Here is an 18,488-nt window from a genome sequence, read left to right on the forward strand (position 1 = left end):
TGACTTTGGGTAAATCACTTCACTTCTGTGAGCCCCATGTGGGACATGGACTGTGTCCAACCTGATTAGAAGCAGCGGGGCTCAGTGGAAAGAGCCCGGGCTTGGGAGACAGAGGATGCGGGTTCTAATCCCGGCTCTGCCACTTGTCTGTGTGACCTTGGGTAAGCCACTTAACTTCTCTGGGCCTCAGTTACCTCATCTGTAAAATGGGGATTAAGACGGTGAGCCCCATGTGGGACAACCTGATTACCCTGTATCTACCCCAGAGCTTAGAACAGTGCTCGGCACGTAGTAAGCACTGAACAAATACCATTATTATTATTAGTATTATGTCTATCCCAGGAGTAAGTGCTTAACAAATACCATTTTAAAAAAACCCTCAGGAGTTCAGTTGACTACAGAATGAAAAAGTGCAGTTAAACTGTTATGCCAAGGAGGTCACTGAGGGGTACAGGGATGATTTTAGTAAGCACTACCACAGATGATAAACTCAATCTTTATTTTATCAGCACGTTTCCCTGCTCTATTGGGTTACTAATCCTATGACATATGGTAGCTAAATGGGACATTTCAGAAACTGCAACACATGGAAAGGAGCTCTTGAATGTGGTTGTTTCTCCACAAAGAAATGTAAATGCCACTAACAGATCGGATTTCAGCCTCACATGGGAAATTCCAGATACTGCAACATTTGGAAAGGAGCTCTTGAATATAATTATTTTGCATAAAGAAATGTAAATGTTACAACAGATTGAATTTCAGCCTCACGAAGCAACACGAACGAGAAATTAATGAATGAGCTGTAGGTTTGGAGAAATGACGCACAAATGACAAATTTTCAGCTCCTCAGAGTGAGACTGTGAGCACCCATTTCAGATCGTTGATTGTATCAAAATTTATAACAACCAATTTATATACCTGAAGAAGACACTGTATCCATTTCCTTAGGTGTATCTCTCTGACTTAAGGTATAGGTAAAATTATAGTTTATAACTTCAGCTTACACCTATAGTAGTCATAGGAAAGTCCTTTCTTGCTGATTTCTTGACAATTTGTGACATAATCTATATAAATGCTTATCCTCCCCAGCCAAAGTAGTCACTGTTTCTCAGCATCACAGTTTGGTGGGGCCAGTGAAGCATCCTGTCATTGACCTGATCATTCTCCCTTCAACCAAGAACAGTCCAGCTATCCCCACCCTTTTCCACTATTCCTTTACTTTGGAGTTCTTCACGTACTAGACTCCTGTCCAAACCTTCCAGCTCCTTTAAATCAATCAGTATTTATTGACCATTTACTGTGTGCAGAGCACTGTACCAAGCGTTTGGGAGAATACTGAGTTGGTAGTCAGACTGTGATGGGGAAATGAAGGTTCAGTTAGGGAAGGCCTCTTGGAGGAAATGTGATTTTAATAGGGCTTTGAAGGTGGGGAGAGTGGGGGTCTCTCATGTATGAAGGGGAAGGGAGTTCCAGGCCAGAGAGACGGTGTGGGCAAGGGGAGATAAATGAGATCAAGGTACAGTGAGTAGGTTGGAATTATAGAATTTAAGAACAGAGAACTGAACTGGCAGAGTCCAGAATGTCTAAGGGATGACTCTCAGTATTACAAGAGGGTATCTTTCGTCTCACCTTCTTGCACAGGAACAAACAGTTAAATCATGACCTTCAGAGAAAATACACAAGCCCTGCAAACTCCTTAGCCAGAGGAGTCAAGTGACAGGTATTCTACAGAGCAGATTCCCGTAGGACTTCAGATTAAAGATTTCCAAAAGAATAGCAGTTTAGAAGTCGCACTGATGAAAAAAAAAAGATCTAGTATAAATTAAGTATACATACCTTCAGTTCTTCCGAAGACCTTGCAGGTTCCCCTTGTCTTTTCACTGGACAAAATCCCAGTTGGCAGAGTCCTGCCACAATGTCCCCGAGGTGGCGGCTGAGAATGAGGTTGCCCAGGGATGCATGCTGTGCAACATCTAGTAGAACAATGCAGCTAGTGTACAACCTTCGCCCTGCGCTAGGGGCTGTGGTAAGGGAGACAGTCCCCTGAACAACAGCACCAAACTCTGACCTACACCTCAGAGGGATTCCGACACCAGGCAAGAGGTACGGACAAATTCCCAGCGTCACCACGAACTGCAAGGCAGACTGAACGGTCTTCTGCTGGGAGACACTGAGGGTATCGGGGCTGAGGGCAGGAGCTGCTTCTGCAGTCCTGGGGTTGGGTGGAGGTGGGTGGAAATCGGCTGCTAGAAGGATCATGTTCTGCTTCAGACACAAGAGTAACAACAAGATTTGAGAAGTAAAGTTCCAGGTGGCATCTTCAGAGTCCTGGGGCCATTTTGCTTTACTAGCAATCTCATTTCTCAAGTTCCTCAATTCCTTCCACTGAGAATCCTTCTCAAACTTTTCCTCCAAAGCAGCCAGGTTGGATTTCAAAGTATCCAGCAGAATACTGTATTTTATGATCTGCAGTGAACTTGAATCTGATCCTTTAAATTAAAAAAAAAAAGGTTACATGACCAATCGGGTACTGAAATTTGTTAAGTCATCTATTCATCCATTTATTTCAAAAGAAGTAGAGTGGCCCAATGGAAAGATCATGGGCCTGGGAATCAAGGGATCTGGGTTCAGTCGTATTTACTGAGCGCTTACTGTGTACAAAGCAGGTTCTAAACCCACCTCTGCCACTGCTTGCTGCGAGCCCTGGGCAAGTTGCTTAACTTCTCTGTGCCTCAGTTTCCTCAACTGCAAAATGGGGATTACAACCTACTCCCTCCTATTTAGATTGTGAGCCGGACGTGGGACTGGAACTATGAACAACCCGATAAACTTGTGCCAACCCCAGAGCTTAGGGGTATGTGCTTAAATATCACAGAAAAAAAATTAGGTGTCTGCTTTTAAATTGTGGTGCCACAGAGTAAATACACAAACGTAAGATCTCAGCTCCACGACTGGGGGTCACAAACGAGCTGATTAAAGCATCTTCAAAGTTTCTTCAAGCATCCCTCAAAAAATTAAGTTGTTTTTTTCTGCCATCTGCTGGTAATGGGATGATGACATTTTGATATTTCTTCAACCATTTCTTCAATGAGCAACAATGAACGTCTAAAACAAACAATTCTGTGCTTGGGGCAAGATAGAGAAGCAGCATGGCTCAGTGGAAAGAGCTCGGGTTTAGGAGTCAGAGGTCATGGGTTCTAATTCCGGCTCCGCCTCCTGTCAGCTGGGTGACTTTGGGCAGGTCACTTGACTTCTCGGTGCCTCAGTTACCTCATCTGCAAAATGGGGATGAAGACTGAGCCTCACGTGGGACAACCTGATGACCCTGTATCTACCCCAGAGCTTAGAACAATGCTCTGCACATACTAAGCACTCAAATACCAACATTATTACATTATTATTACCGCAGCACTTAGAACAGTGCTCGGCACATAGTAAGCGCTTAAGAAATACCAACATTACTCAGTGGAAAGAGCATGGGCTTTGGAGTCAGGGCTCATGAGTTCGAATCCCAGCTCTGCCACTTGTCGGCTGTGTGACTGTGGGCAAGTCACAACTTCTCTGTGCCTCAGTTCCCTCATCTGTAAAATGGGGATTAAGACTGTGAGCCCCACGTGGGACAACCTGATTCCCCTATGTCTACCCCAGCGCTTAGAACAGTGCTCGGCACATAGTAAGCGCTTAACAAATACCAACATTATTATTATTATTATTATTGTTATATAGTTCTTACAAATGAACAAAAGCCATGAATCTCATGCACCAAGAAGGGTCTGGAAGCAATTCAGTTACACATCATTTTGGGGCCTCATTATTTACAAAGACTTTATTTTTGGTGCATTATCAGAACACGTGAAGTTTAAGCCAAAACTGGGATAAAAGAAGAAGTCCTCTGTCTTCCCAACAAAATAGCTAGAGCTTTGTGCCTTAAAACACTGGCTCAAAGGGATTAAAAAAAAATAATAATTCAATACTGTGAGATCAGGACCCATGCCTCATCTCAGGGATGGAGGAGAGATCCCTAGAGGTATTTCAGCAGACCTGGGGTGAGGCCAGCTAACCAGAGGACGGAGGGAGTAGAGCCTCTCTTCCAGCCCCAGGGAGGGTGCCAAAAAGGACAGATATTGAGCATCGCTTCCTGAAGGCAGGAAGCGAAACATAAAACCAACATCATAGCTCCACTTTCTGTTCCTCTCCGTGACCAGAGGATGGATAGCTACAGCTGCTCATCCTGCCTAAAGAGCTGTGCGAAGTTATGAATTTTACTCCCTTGAAATCAATCCCACATGGGCAATGATCCCTCTTGGCCTTATGAAGTTGGTACCTTAAAAGGACATAATGGAACAGGGGAATGTACAGACAATGACATTAAAATGATCAGGGGATTAATAATTATGGTGTTAGTTAAGCACTTACTATGTGCCAAACACTGTTCTAAGCGCTGGAGTAGATACAAGGTAAGCAGGCTGTCCCACGTGGGGCTCACAGTCTTAATGCCCATTTCACAGAAGTGGGAACTGAGGTCGAGAGAAGTGCAAGGTCACACAGCATACAAGTGGCAGAGCCTGGATTAGAACCCACGTCCTCTGAATCCCAAGCCCGAGACCAGCTGCGACATGAGTATAGTCAAAAATACTGGGAAGACAAAGATTGAATCAATCAAAGATATTTACTGAACACTCACTGTGTGCAAAGCAAGGTATTGAGTACTTGGAAGAGTACAATATCAAAGAGTTAGCAGATATGCTCCCTCCCCACAACAAGCCTACAGTCTAGAATGGGAGATAGCCATTAATATAATAAAGTTCACAAAGTCATGAAAATGTGGATAGGGCAAACCCCAGTCTGTCGTTCACCAAATTGCATAGCATCAGGTCTAGAGATGAACTTTTGAAGTTCAAAGATGGTAAATTCTAAACAAAAAGAAAGCTTTCCACAGTGCAAAGGATAGAAAATTTTAGACAGGAAATTGCACAGACCAAAACTACCAAGAAGTTCAAAAGAGATTTAAACAAATTCACAGATAAGAAACAACAGAGCCTGATGGAGGGTGCACGGACCTAGGAATCAAGGGACCTGGGATCTAATCCTGACTCTGCCACTCACTTATTGTGTGACCTTAGGCAAGTCACCGTCTCTGAGCTTCAGGTTTCTCATTTGTAAAATGGGGATTAAATACTTAATCAATCATATTTACCGAGCACAGTACTAAGCGCTTGGGAGAGCCCAATATAATAGACACATTTCCTTCCCATAACGAGCTTACAATCTAGAAAGAGAGACAAATATTATAATAAATAAATAAAATTACAGATATGTACATAAGGGTTGTGGGGCTGGAAGGGAGGATGAATAAAGGGAGCAAGGCAAGGCGATGCGGATGGGAGTGGGAGAAAAGGAGCGCTTAATCAGGGAAGGCCTCTTGGAGGAGAGGGCCTTCAATAAGGCTTTGAAGGTGGGGAGGGGAAGAGGGTAATTCTCTGTCAGATATGAGGAGGAAGGATGTTCCAGGCCAGAGACAAGACGTGGGCCAGAGATGGGCAAGAGACAGACAAAAATCAAGGTACAGTGAGGTACTTGTTCTCCCTCCCCAGTAGGCAGGGAGCCCCGAATGAGACAGGGACTAATTCTGATTTATCTTATAATCTAACATTTAGCATGTAATAAGTGCTAAAATGCCATAGTTATTACTAACTCCATAATGGATTATAACAACATTATATCTTAACAAATACCAACATTATTATTATTCAGTCACTTAACTTATCTGTGCCTCAGTTAACTCATCTGTGAAATGGGGATTAAGACTGAGCCTCACGTGGGACAACCTGATTACCCTGTATCTACCCCAGCACTTAGAACAGTGCTCTGCACACAGTAAGTGCTTAATACCAACATTATTATTATTATAAAAGGGCAAGTTGGAGAAAAATTAGGAATATTATATTTGAAGTGTATTATACAATACATGGGTGGCTCTAAGAACGGTTATTAAAGTCACATTATGGTCACATCCTTAATCATAAAAATGGAAGTAAAGATGGCATTGTTTCACAAAGATACTGCTGAGACAATAATGGGCTGGTCAGAACCTGACCTGATCCAGTAATGGCTTTTGTATTCTGACATAAATGCAGTTATCCAAGGCTGGAGGCAATTCTGGCGTCTACCTCACTGCAGAGTTCACCGCTGTACACTCTAAGGGCTTAAAGGAAGAGAAGCGCTTAGTACAGTGCTGTCTTTCCTTCTAGACTATAAGCACATGGTGGGTAGGTAATGTGCCTACCAACTCTGTTAATAATAATCAGTATTATTATGGTATTATGGTGCTTACTAAGTGACAAGCACTGTTCAAAGCGCTGGGGTAGATACAAGGTAATCAGGTTGTCCTATGTGGGGCTCACAGTCTTCATCCCCATTTTACAGATGAGGTAACTGAGGCCCAGAGAAGTGAAGTGGCTTGCCCAAGGTCACCCAGCAGACAAGGGGCGAAGCTGGGATTAGAACCCACATTCTGACTCTCCAGCCAGTGTTCTTTCCACTAAGCCATGCTGCTTCTCAATTATATTACCTCAATTATGTTATATTGCACACACTCAAGCGCTTAGCACAGCGCCCTGCACACGGTAAGGGTTCAATAAATACGATTGATTGACTGCACATAGTAAGTGCTTAATAAATACCACTTGTGATGATGATGAAGAGGAGGGTAAACCGTTGGCATTCTGTGAGAGGCCGAGCCTTCGTGGGTCTTAATGATATAATGGCGGCATCTGTTAAACGCTCACTACGTGTCAAGCACTGTTCTAAACGCTGGGGCAGATACAAGATAATCAGGTGGTCCCACGTGGGGCTCACAGTCTCAGTCCCCGTTTGACGGATGAAGTGACGGAGGCCCAGAGATGTGAAGTGGCCTGCCCTAGGTCACCCAGCAGACAAGTGGTGGCGGAGTCGGGATTAGAACCCACGACCTCTGACTCCCAAGCCCGTGGTCTTTCCACTAAGCCATGCTGCTTCTCAATTATATTATCTCAATTATGTTACACTGTACTCGCCCAAGCGCTTAGTACAGTGCCCTGCACACAGTAAAGGTTCAATAAATATGACTGACTGCACATAATAAGTGCTCAATAAATACCACTTATGATGATGATAAAAAGGAGAGTAAACCGTTGGCATTCTCTGAGAGGTCGAGCCTTCGTAGGTCTTAATAATATAAAGACGGCATTTCTTAAGCGCTTGCCATGTGCCAAGCACTGTTCTAAACGCTGGGGCAGATACAAGATAATCAGGTGGTCCCACGTGGGGCTCCCAGTCTCAGTCCCCGTTTGACAGATGAGGTGATGGAGGCCCAGAGAAGTGAAGTGGCCTGCCCAAAGTCACCCAGCAGACAAGTAGTGGCGGAGTCGGCATTAGAATCCACGACCTCTGACTCCTCTTGCCACGAGGCCAAGCTGTTTCTGAGGTGACTCAAAATGAAAAGCAGGGAGGAGGCCTTCTTAGGGTCAGCGCAGACTGAGGGCCGCGCTCTGAGGACCGGGGAGGCGCAGTGTAAGAAGGAGGGGGAATGAGCAGGATCCCTGCCCCGAGGGGATGCGCAGGACGAGCGGCGCCCTCTTACCTCCGGGGCTCAACAGCAACCTTAGCGCCAACGCCACTCCCTCCAACGGCCCCCCGGCGGGGCGGCCCGTCACCGGCACTGCCCCGGCGGCCGCCATAACTGGAGTCGCGCAGCGGCGCCCGGGCTACCTGAGGCCGTCAGTGTCCCGGCAGCGCGCCGCCGCCAACTCGGCTGAGGGAAGCGAGACCTTCCCTCTGAGCCGACATGTTGGTGAGGCAATAAGGCCCTCCCCCTGGGGCGCCATCTTGGTGAGGCAACAAGGCCCGCCTTCTGGGCGCCATGTTGGTGAGGCAAACAAGGCCCGCCCTCTGAGTCGCCACGTTGGTGAGGCAAACAAGGCCCGCCCTCTGGGGCGCCATGTTGGTAAGGCAACAAGGCCCGCCCTCTGGGGCGCCATGTTAGATGAGGCAAACAAGGCCCTTTCTCTGAGCAGCCACGTTGGTGAGGCAAACGAGGCCCGCCCTCTGAGCATCCATGTTGGTGAGGCAAACAAGATCCTCCCTCTGAGCTGCCATGTTAGGTGAGGCAAACAAGGCCCTTTCTCTGAGCTGCCATGTTGGTGAGGTAACAAGGCCCGCCCCCTGGGCGCCATGTTAGGTGAGGCAAACAAGGCCGGCCCTCTGAGAAGCCATGTTGGTGAGGCAATAAGATCCACCCTCTGAGCAGCCATGTTGGTGAGGCAAACAAGGCCCTCTCTCTGAGCTACCATGTGGTTGAGGGAACAAGGCCCGCCCCCTGGGGCGCCATGTTAGGTGAGGCAAACAAGACCCGCCCCCAGACGCCATGTTAGGTGAGGCAAACGAGATCTGCCCCGTCATGTTAGGTGAGGAAAACATGACCCCTCTGAGCCGCCATGTTGGAGAGGCAACAAGGCCCGCCATGTTAGATGAGGCAAACAAGACCCGCCCCCCAGACGCCATGTTAGATGAGGCAAACGAGATCTGCTCCGTCAGTTTAGGTGAGGAAAACATGACCCCTCTGAGCCGCCATGTTGGTGAGGCAACAAGGCCCACCCCTGGGGCGCCATGTTAGGTGAGGCAAACAAGACCCGTCTCCCCTGGGGCGCCATGTTAGGTGAGGCAGGCAGAGCTCCCCTGCGCTGCCATGTTGGGTGAGGTAAGCGAGGCACCGCCCCTTCTGTGCGCAGTAAATGGCGGAAGCTCAGTCTCGTCCTACCTCTAGAGGGCTTATTATGTGCAAAGCACCATGCTAAACTTATTGAGCGCTTATTGTGTGCAAAGCAGCATGCTAAGCGCTTGGGAGAGTACGCCACAATAACAAACGGACCCATTCCCTCCCCTCCACGAGCTCACAGTCTAGAGCAGCAGGGCTTAGTGGAAAAAGCCCAGGCTTGGGAGTCAGAGGTCATGGGTTCTAATTTCGGCTCTACCGCTTGCCAGCTGTGACCTTGGGCAAGTCACTTAACTTCTCTGGGCCTCAGTCACCTCATCTGTAAAATGGAGATTAAAACTGTGAGCCCCACATGGGACAACCTGCTCTCCTTGTATCCTCCCAGCGCTTAGAACAGTGCTTTGCACATAGTAAGCGTTTAACAAATACCACGGTTTTTGGGGGGAGGAGAGACAAACACCTTTTTGTGCTCTGAATTTGCCACAGCTTACATCAGAAGATGTAAGTGTATTCATTCATTCAATACTATTTATTGAGCCCTTACTATGTGCCAGAGCACTGTACTAAGCGTTTGGAATGTACAATTCGGCAACAGAGGCAATCCCTGCCCAGTGACGGGCTCATAGTCTAATCGGGAGACAGACGGTCAAAAACAAGACAACATCATCACGATAAATAGAATCAAGAGGATGTACATCTCATTAACAAAATAAATAAAGTAATAAAGAATATATACAAATGAGCACAGTGCTGAGGGGATGGGAAGGGAGCGGGGAGGAGCAGAGGGAAAGGGGTCTTAGCTGGGGGGGCGGAAGGGAGTGTAGGGAAGTGTATAATAATAATGGCAGCTGTTAAGCGCTTACTATGTGCCCAGCAGTGCTCTAAGCGTTGGGGTAGATACATGGTCATCAGGTTACCCCATGTGGGGCTCACAGTCTTAGTTCCCATTTTACAGATGAGGGAACTGAAGGACAGATAAATTAAGTGACTTGTCCAAGGTCACAGAGCAAACAAGTGGCAGAGTCAGAATTAGAACCCACGTCCTCTGACTCCTAAGCCCATGCTCTTTCCACTAGGCCATGCTGCTTCCCACTTGAAATATCCATATTTGATTAAAACATTCATACTTCAGTCAATCAGCTGATCCATCAGTGGTATTTGAGTGCTTTCGCTGTGCAGAACACCATACTAAACACTTAGGAGAGTACATTACAACAGAGTAACACATGCCTGTCCACAGGGACATTAACAATCAATCAATGGTATTTACTGAGAGCTTACTATGGGTAGAACACTGTATTAAGCGCTAGGGAGACTAATAATAATTATGACATTTGCTAAGTGCTTACTATGCACCAGGTACTGTACTAAGCTCTGAAATAACACAGTTGATAGATTCCCTGCTCACAGAGAGCTTTCAGACAATAAGGGGCTAAGAGTTGGGTGAATATCAAGTGCTTAACAGGTTCAGATCAATCAATCATATTTATTGAAAACTTACTAAGTATAAAGCACTGTACTAAACATTTGGGAGAGTAATAATAGTAATAATTATGGTATTTGTTAAGCGCTTACTATGTTTCAAGCACTGTTCTAAATGGTGGGGTAGAAAACCTGATTACCTTGTATCTCACGGGGCAGGGCAGGTCTCACACATTCCCTGCCCACAATGAGACCTTACATCTACACGGGGAGACAGACATTAATATAAATTACAAATATGTACCTAAGGGCTGTGGGGCTGAGGGAAGGGTGAATAAAAACTGTAAATCCAATTATAAGGATAGCACAGAATAGAGTATGCCTCAGTTTCCTCAACTGTAAAATGGAAATGTTCCCACTCCCCGGTAGGTTTTGAGCTCCATGTATGATACTGACTGGGTCCAATCTGCTTATCAGCCCCAGATTTCAGAACAGTCCTTGGCGAATAGTAAGGGCTTAACAAATACCACAGTTATGATTTAGTTCTGAGACTATTTGAATGTGAGAGAACTTATTCCAATTATGGGCTCAGAAGGAATTGTGATTATTGAGGATAAGAAACAAACAAGAGGAAGTGGGCTTAAATCAACACTATTGATGATTGTGATTAAAACTGCCAGATTGGAAATAAAGATTTAATCGTATTTATTGAGCACTCACTATGTGCAAGGCACTGTTCTAAGCACTTGGGAGAGTACAATGCAACAAAATTAGCAGAAGGGGAAACTAAGTAGTCAATTGTTACCACTGATTCGCTCAGGCAACAGGACCATCCTGCTAAACAGCCATTACTAAAGCAGCAGTGTGGCCTAATGGATAGAGCACAGGTCTGTCTCCACATCTCAAGGACAAAACTGAATTGGATTGGCTAGAAGAATTGGATTGGATAGTAGATTTGAAGGGCAACTGTGATAATCAAGGGCTGGAAAAGCTTTCATATGTGTGTAGACTGAAAAGATTAAGACTCTGGTCCACAAAGTTGAAGGCTAAGAATTAACATGACTGAAATCTGCAAATATCATTAATGGTGTTGGCACGCTGAATTGGATTCTGTTTTTCACTAGATTATAAACTCCTTTAGGAGGATTATTATTTTATTCCATGTTGAGTATGTGCAAAGCCCTAGGGTAAATAGTATCAATAATAGTGTTTATTAAACACTTACTGTGTGCAAAGTACTGTAGTAAGTGCTAGGAAAGTATGCTGGTGGTAAATACAAAATGATCAATTCATTGCCCCTGTTCCATAAAGGGATCACAATCTAAGCGGGATAGACACACAGAACAATAACACAAATTAAGAGAGCAAGCATTCAAATTCAAATTGAATAACCCAAAATAACCACAGTAAAATATGTATATAAAAAAACCAGTACTTGAAAAGGGTAGTTTTGGGTACATCACCGCCACAACCTTCTCAATGTTTTATAAGTTGAGAAAGCAGATTTGGCTCTTGTGAACTCCAGACACCCCAGAGTTGTGGAGGCTCCGGCTGTGAGGGTCCTGGCTTCTCCTCTGAGGGTTTGAGACTCAACTCCCATATCGGCCAAGAGGGTGGTACCACTTGTCATCAGACATTCTAGTAGTACAGAGACGACTTACTTACTTGGGATCATGTCTTTTTCTTCTATTGCATGTTCTTAAGAACTCGGGCAGCGAACGGGTCTGCCAACTCTGCTGTACTTTCCCAAGAGCTTAATTCAGTGATCTGCATCCAGTAAGTGCTCAATAAATGTGATTGGTCAATTAATTGACCTAAAACAATGCTCTGCTCACAGCAAGTCTCAAAAAAATGCTACCACAACAACAAGACAGGGAATAATAATAATTACTATGTTATTTGTTAAATATTTACTATGTGCCAAGCTCTGGGGTAGATAATAATAATAATTGTGGTAATTGTTAAGTGCTTACTATATGCCAGGCACCGTACTAAGTACTGGGGTGGAGACAATCAAATTGGGTTGGAAGATAAACAGGCCGGACACATCCCTGTTCCAAATAGGGTTCACAGTCTAAGTAAAAGGGAGTAAGATTGAATTCCCATTTTGTAATTGAGGCAACTGAGGAACAAAGAAGTTCAATACTCACCCAAGGTCACACAGCAGGCAAGCAGCAGAGCTGGGATTTGAACTTTTGAACTCTGTACTTTTTCCACTAGGCCATGCTGCCTCTTAAAGCACTTCTTGAAGATTTAAGCATCAGGTTTGAAGTAAACAAAAGGAAACACTCCTTTACATAGGGGATAGAAATCATATGGAATTTGTTACTTTAGTAAGTTTCTGCAGTGACAGCCTAGTAGGTTCAGAAAGGAGATGGCTAAGGTAGGTTACTAGAAAAGAAGGGGAAAAATTAGGGCATTAGATATGCAATCCCTATACAAAAGGGTGAATATAAACAAGGGCAACCATCTAATCATCTTGTTGCTACTGTTAAAACCATACTGGACTAGATGAATAATTTGGTCTGATCCTGGTTCTGCATTTATTTTTACTGACAGCACAAGGTCTATAAGGAGTCAAGAGTGCAGATAAATATGGGTGAACAGTTGAAGAGTCTTAAAATATGAAGTTGAATGATTTGAAAGGAGTCCTCATTTCATTTATATTTGAAAAGCAGTAACAGCTTCTTGATCACTTCCTTGCTCACCTATGGACCTTTTCCAGCTGTCATGTCTCTCCTGAAATGGGGCAGTTAGGATGGCATGTACCTGAAGCAGGGCTATCATGATCTTAAAAGAGTGACAAGTTATGCTAAACCTGCTCATCAGCCTGCCCCATTATATACAGGGTAAAAATTGACTACTCAGTAACTAGGTTATATAGGAACATGTAGTCGAAACCAATCTGTAAAGGAACTATCAGAGTTATTTCTATAATCTCACAAATTCTCAGTATGTGCCCCTCGTGTCACCCGGTACAGACACACACGGCCTCCCTGTGCTCTGTCCAATTCTTTTTGAATCACCCTGTACTAGTCATTTCACATGCTCCTCATTCTCTAAAACCAGCTAAAACCTGCATATATTCTCCCCAAATATATGCGTTAAGCAGTCTGTAGCTTTTCACTGATGATTATTTCTCGAAGGAGTTTTGACCAGCGGTGATCCTACTACTATTAATTATTATTATGGTATTTGTTAAGCACGATGTGACTTATTCTGTACTAAGCATGGGGGTAGATGCAAGATAATCAGGTTGGACAGAGTCCTTCTCCAATAGGGACTCTGCATCTAAGTAGGAGAGAATTGGATAGGCAGTTACATTGCTGGGGTTCAGTAAGATTTATTTGCCACTTAGCAGGCTTTGTGGTTACGAGGATATAAACTTACTGACAGTGTCTCTCAAACAAACTAGTCAGAAAAAGAGCCACAAGCACATCATTCTGACAGCCCCTGGGCAAAAAAAATATCATTACAAGCAAATCCAAGAAGCCCACCACAACCGCTCAACAATCCAGTCCGCACTGTCATATAAACCATTAGCATTAGCAACTTGTACCTTGAGCCTCAGGCACTGGTAACTTGTTGCTGATTGTTAAATCCTTAAAAAGCCCCTTAATTCAACCTCTGTTGGTACAGTGCTGGGCCTTCCTCCAGGACTCCCTCAAGACCCAGGACGGGCTTTTAGTTGGGGGGTTCACAGCTGTATCCTCCAGGGGTGACTGAATCATCAGCTCTTCCTTAATTCTGCTCCTTCCAGCTCCATGGGCCCTCTTCCAGCCTCTGGGCTGGTATTTACATCTATTTTGGGTGTTCTTGACAAGCCACAGTATAACTCATCAAGAGTCTTTTTAGACAAAAAGGCAGGCTGCTTTCTCTAAACACACTCTCACCCTCCATCAGGGCAGCCTACAGTCTATATGTATTAACAAGTAGAACAAGCTTGTGTAGAACAAGAACAATTCAGATGATGATAGGGATTGTCTCTATCTGCTGCCAAATTGTACATTCCAAGCACTTGGTACAATGCTCTGCACATAGTAAGCGCTCAATAAATACGATTGAAATACAATTGAACAAGCACAGGGTCCTCCGCTTTTTGATAATAATAATGATGGCATTTGTTAAGTGCTTACTATGTGCAGAGCACTGTTCTAAGCGCTGGGGAGGATACAAGGTCATCAGGTTGTCCCACGTGGGGCTCACAGTCTTAATCCCCATTTTACAGTTGAGGGAACTGAGGCCCAGAGAAGTTAAGTGACTTGCCCAAAGTCACACAGCTGACCTGCAGCGGAGCTGGGATTTGAACCCATGACCTCTGAGTCCCCAGTGCGTGCTCTTTCCAGTGAGCCATGCTGCTTCTCTAATAGATTGCAGGGTTGGAGATTAATTGGTAAAGTCTTGGAGGAGGGACTTTAGAGGGGGTTTGAATATGGCTGGGGAGGAGGTTGGGGTTTGATGAACTTGAGGAGGAAGAGAGTTCCAGGCTGGGGAAACCTTTCGAATTTAGTATCTCGAATACTTGAGCCGCTATTAATATAAAAGATTCATACAGAAAGATTCTACTAAAATGAAGCAGTAAGGAAGTTGGTTGGTTAAATTCTTACCCATCTGAAACCAACTGAAGGGCGACTTCTAGAGAAGCTTCAGGGAAGAGTGGAAAGAGGAATGAGGAATGCTCCTACTGTGAATATCCTTTCTCTCCCCCAGGATCCCTCGCCAACCATCTCATCACCCTCATCCCACTGGGGCTGCTCTTTGTCCATGTGGGAGTGCTCTTACAGTGGTTCATTATATAAGAAGTGGCAAACTTGAAAAAAGTGCTTATAAGGCCAGTCAGCTTTGAGGCCAGAGTTTCAAATAAAAAAAATGAGGAATTAGATACCATATATAAAATGAAAATGGGTGAAGAGGAGAGTAGAATTCTAAAAGTCTGGGTCAGAGGATAAATGGAGGTTACACATGAATTATTTCCCCCTCCCCTAAATCAACTGGTCATAAACAATATATCCCCTTGGACATCACCAATACCCTTGCCTTCCCTCTCCTCCCACCTCCAAGATAACTACCCCAAACTACCCATCTTCCAGCCCATAAATTCCAAACAAGAATACATGTCTCCTTTCTCGTCCCTCCTTTGTTATTTCTTCCCAGGACACCCTTCCCATATGAATTCCTCTATATCAGACTAGCCTGTTTTTGCTCTTGTCTCATTTGCCCAAAGATTTCAGAAAATTAGGGTGAGTCAGATAAGACAATAGTTTAACAAACTTCTTTAATAAAATTTATAAAAATGGATCTTTGAAGACCCTTAGCTTCAATTATGCTTCTCTATTACCCCCAAACAGTACAAAAGTATGAAGACTTGCACATTCTCTCAAAACTATTGTACTAAATGACTACTCAAATTCATTAAATGTAGTTGGACTGCAAACACATATAGAGATTCAAAACAATTTCAAGAAATGATTGCAGAGACCATTGCTTTTTACAAAAGTAGGTGGGAAACAAAACAAATATTGGACAAATATACTTTTGCCTTTCACACTTTCATGCATAAACATTACATATCAATAGATTTTACTGCAGAATTCTTTTTAGAAATTTATTCTTTAGTCAATGAAGACATGGGCCTCATAAGAATCATTAGCTATCTACGTAGTTCAGATTATGAGGACATGCATTTTTTATGTAGCAAATATTAACCAAATTTAAACCGCCAAAAAAAGAAGGCACTTGTAAAATCTGTCATTCAAGTTGCATGCCTTGCAAAATATTTCGATCTCCCAAGGAAAAAGATTTAGACTGATTCTGCATTCTTCCCCAATTTACAAATGGAAATTGAGACCTCCCGAATGTTCTCAGCGCTAACCTGTCGAACCTCCTCTCTTCCTGTTCCCTCTCCTGAGAGGTTTATTGCTTTCATTGCTTAAAAGTGGCTGCTATACTTTTAGTCTTTGGCTGCCAGATCTCAGATTCATTCTAACATATCAGTGCGATGTCTACTTTTCTTAATACGGTAAAGCAGCAAAAGTGGCTCCTAAAAAACAGTTGGGACAAAAAAAGAAAAAGCACTTTCTGGCAAAAATTCTCTGGTCAGGCAATTATAATTTGGTGGCATTTGGATTAAAGTCTAAGTAATCCCTACTCTGAAAAGATAAATTTCAAAGTAAAGCACCAAGGCTAGAAAAGAGTAGCACATTCGGCTTCAAGAGTACACCTTTGTGATTACACTAGTGGTCACTGGGAGAGATGTATGACTTGTTCTACAAGTAGGAATAAACCCTGCCTTGTGGGAGCTCCTGCCTGGAAAGGGGAAAAAGAAGTGGGACGGCGACACAGTCGGAGTGGATATCAGTTATCAGATATCAGAGTCCCAGGTAAGAGCAGCAACACAGTTTTAAAAAAGGAGGGGGCAGGGGTGGGGGCTGCAGCTGCTTATTGCCTCCATTTTAAAATGAGACCGGGCTCTCAGGAAACTGCAGTCCTTCCAGCATGGCCCTGAAGGGTAAACAAATTGGGGCCTCGCCTCTAAAGTACAGAGTTTTAGTTTCTTTCCAGAGAATCTTAAAGTTTATATTTGAAAAGATAAAGAAAACAGTAACTTAAGAATACAAACGAACCCTGTAAAATAGCAATCATTTGTATTAGTGCCACTGTGTACAATAGAAAGGCATGGGCATATTTTCTCATCTTGCCACTTCTTTCGCAGAAGGGCATCAGGTGAAGTGAAGAAAACAAAAAACTAGAAATGCTGCTCCTGTGAATCTCTCTCTCTCTGTCTCGCTCTCTTCCACCCTTGTACATTTTTCTCTAGTCATCCTCCCCACCACCATACATATCAGCCAACTTCTTGAAGCGATTGCCCCATTCGTTCAAGTAGTCGTAGTCCTGGTCCTGATCTGAGCCAGAAGAGTTCAGAGAACTGAGGGATGCTGCTTCAGAGCCGCTTCCTTCATAATCAAACACCAGTAAAGAATCATAGGGTGGGGCAGTGGGGTCACTGTCTGCAGCCTTAAGGTTCTAGAAAGAAAGAAAATATACTTTTCAATCATGGGCATTCCAGATCACCATAGGGGTTACTCTTGGGCCCCAAGAGACCAGACCCAAGTTGTACGGACAGTCAGGTGCATGGCCTTGCAAAAATAGCTTTAATCTGCACTTGAACAAGAAAAGAAAACACCATCCCCTATTAACTTTCAAATCTACTTGCTATTAGAGCTCTGAGTCCTTGGCCCTGTCCGACCTGTTTGGAACTGGAAGCCCCGCCATGAAGCCCCACAGCCCACAAAGCCCACCTTAGCCTAGCCAGGTCAGAGTGACCTCACCAACCTCCAACAGGAGAAAGTAGGGGGATTCCAAAGGCAGTAATGACCAAACATATGGCCTTTCCTGGCTCCTGGAATCACTGATGACATCCCTGGAAGCTTTTAGCCAGGGCTGTTTACTTGAACCCCTTCTACTTTGATAACCACCTGGGTCCAATACTTTTTAGGGGCCAGGTATATGGTTATGTCTAAGGAAGCTCTTATCATATTGGGGGAAGATTACAGTCCCCTTATTAAAATACTCTCAGGTGGACTGAATAGCATTTTAGATACATTACCAGGTAGCAAAAGCAAAATCTGCTTCAGAACATGCCCGATTCTAGTGGGGTTTTGAGTAAGAAGTTGCCAAAAAAAAACCACACCTTGGGATGATTTTTAAATGAGAATTTGGAAGAATCGCATTGGAGTTTCTAAACCTTCATGGATTTCTCATTTTCACCACATTAAAGAGGTTTCTGAAGTTGATTTGTAAAATTATTTTCATCCATTGAAAGAGAAACCCTCCTGTTATACTCTGGGAATAATTAATCAATCAGTCAATAGTATTTAGTTAGCGCTTACTATGTGCGGAGCATTTCAGGTTTCTATAATAATAATAACAATAGTAAGTGTTTAACAAATTCTACTATGTGCCACGTATTGTATTAAGCACTGGCGTGGACAGTCCCTGTTCCATATGGGACTCACTTCTTAATCCCCATTTTACAGATGAGGTATCTGAGGCACAGAGAAGTTAAGTTTCTTGCCCAAGGGCACCCAGCAGACACGTGGCAGAGCTGGGATTAGAACCTAGGTCCTTCTGACTCCCAGGCCCGTGATCTATCCGCTAGGTCATGCTGCTTCTCTAGTGACCAGGTACCATGTCACCAAGCCTACCTAGCAACCTTCCACAAGCCTCACCTTTCTAAATCTGAAGACAAGCAGCAGTTCGGTTCTTGACTAGAAGAGAAATCTAATGAATTGGTCCCTTTGTTCCTAACTCACTT

At 44.1% G+C, this 18,488-nt stretch overlaps 2 protein-coding genes across 5 annotated transcripts in view; both read right to left on the reverse strand.

The window, feature by feature from the left end:
- The window catches only part of TANGO6 (transport and golgi organization 6 homolog), a 110,944-nt gene extending 103,016 nt beyond the window's left edge, over positions 1 to 7,928 (reverse strand). Inside the window, exons 1-2 of one of the 4 annotated variants that reach the window (XM_007672519.4) lie at positions 7,622 to 7,926; positions 1,837 to 2,489 (exon numbers count right to left, since the gene is read on the reverse strand). In XM_007672519.4, coding sequence (XP_007670709.2) covers positions 1,837 to 2,489; positions 7,622 to 7,718 — 750 coding nt within the window. In that variant the 5' untranslated portion in view covers positions 7,719 to 7,926. Of the gene's footprint in view, positions 1 to 1,836; positions 2,490 to 7,621 lie in introns of all 4 variants that reach the window. The other 3 variants (XM_007672513.4, XM_007672527.4, XM_029075125.2) reach the window with 3 other exon arrangements.
- A 7,502-nt stretch (positions 7,929 to 15,430) lies between these two features.
- Positions 15,431 to 18,488, reverse strand: part of CDH1 (cadherin 1) — a 55,811-nt gene continuing 52,753 nt past the window's right edge. The window contains exon 16 of the mRNA XM_029075393.1: positions 15,431 to 17,197. Coding sequence (XP_028931226.1) covers positions 16,988 to 17,197 — 210 coding nt within the window. The 3' untranslated portion in view covers positions 15,431 to 16,987. The remainder of the gene's footprint in view (positions 17,198 to 18,488) is intronic.

This window comes from Ornithorhynchus anatinus, chromosome 11 (genome assembly GCF_004115215.2).
Source record: "Ornithorhynchus anatinus isolate Pmale09 chromosome 11, mOrnAna1.pri.v4, whole genome shotgun sequence".
Taxonomy (NCBI): domain Eukaryota; kingdom Metazoa; phylum Chordata; class Mammalia; order Monotremata; family Ornithorhynchidae; genus Ornithorhynchus; species Ornithorhynchus anatinus.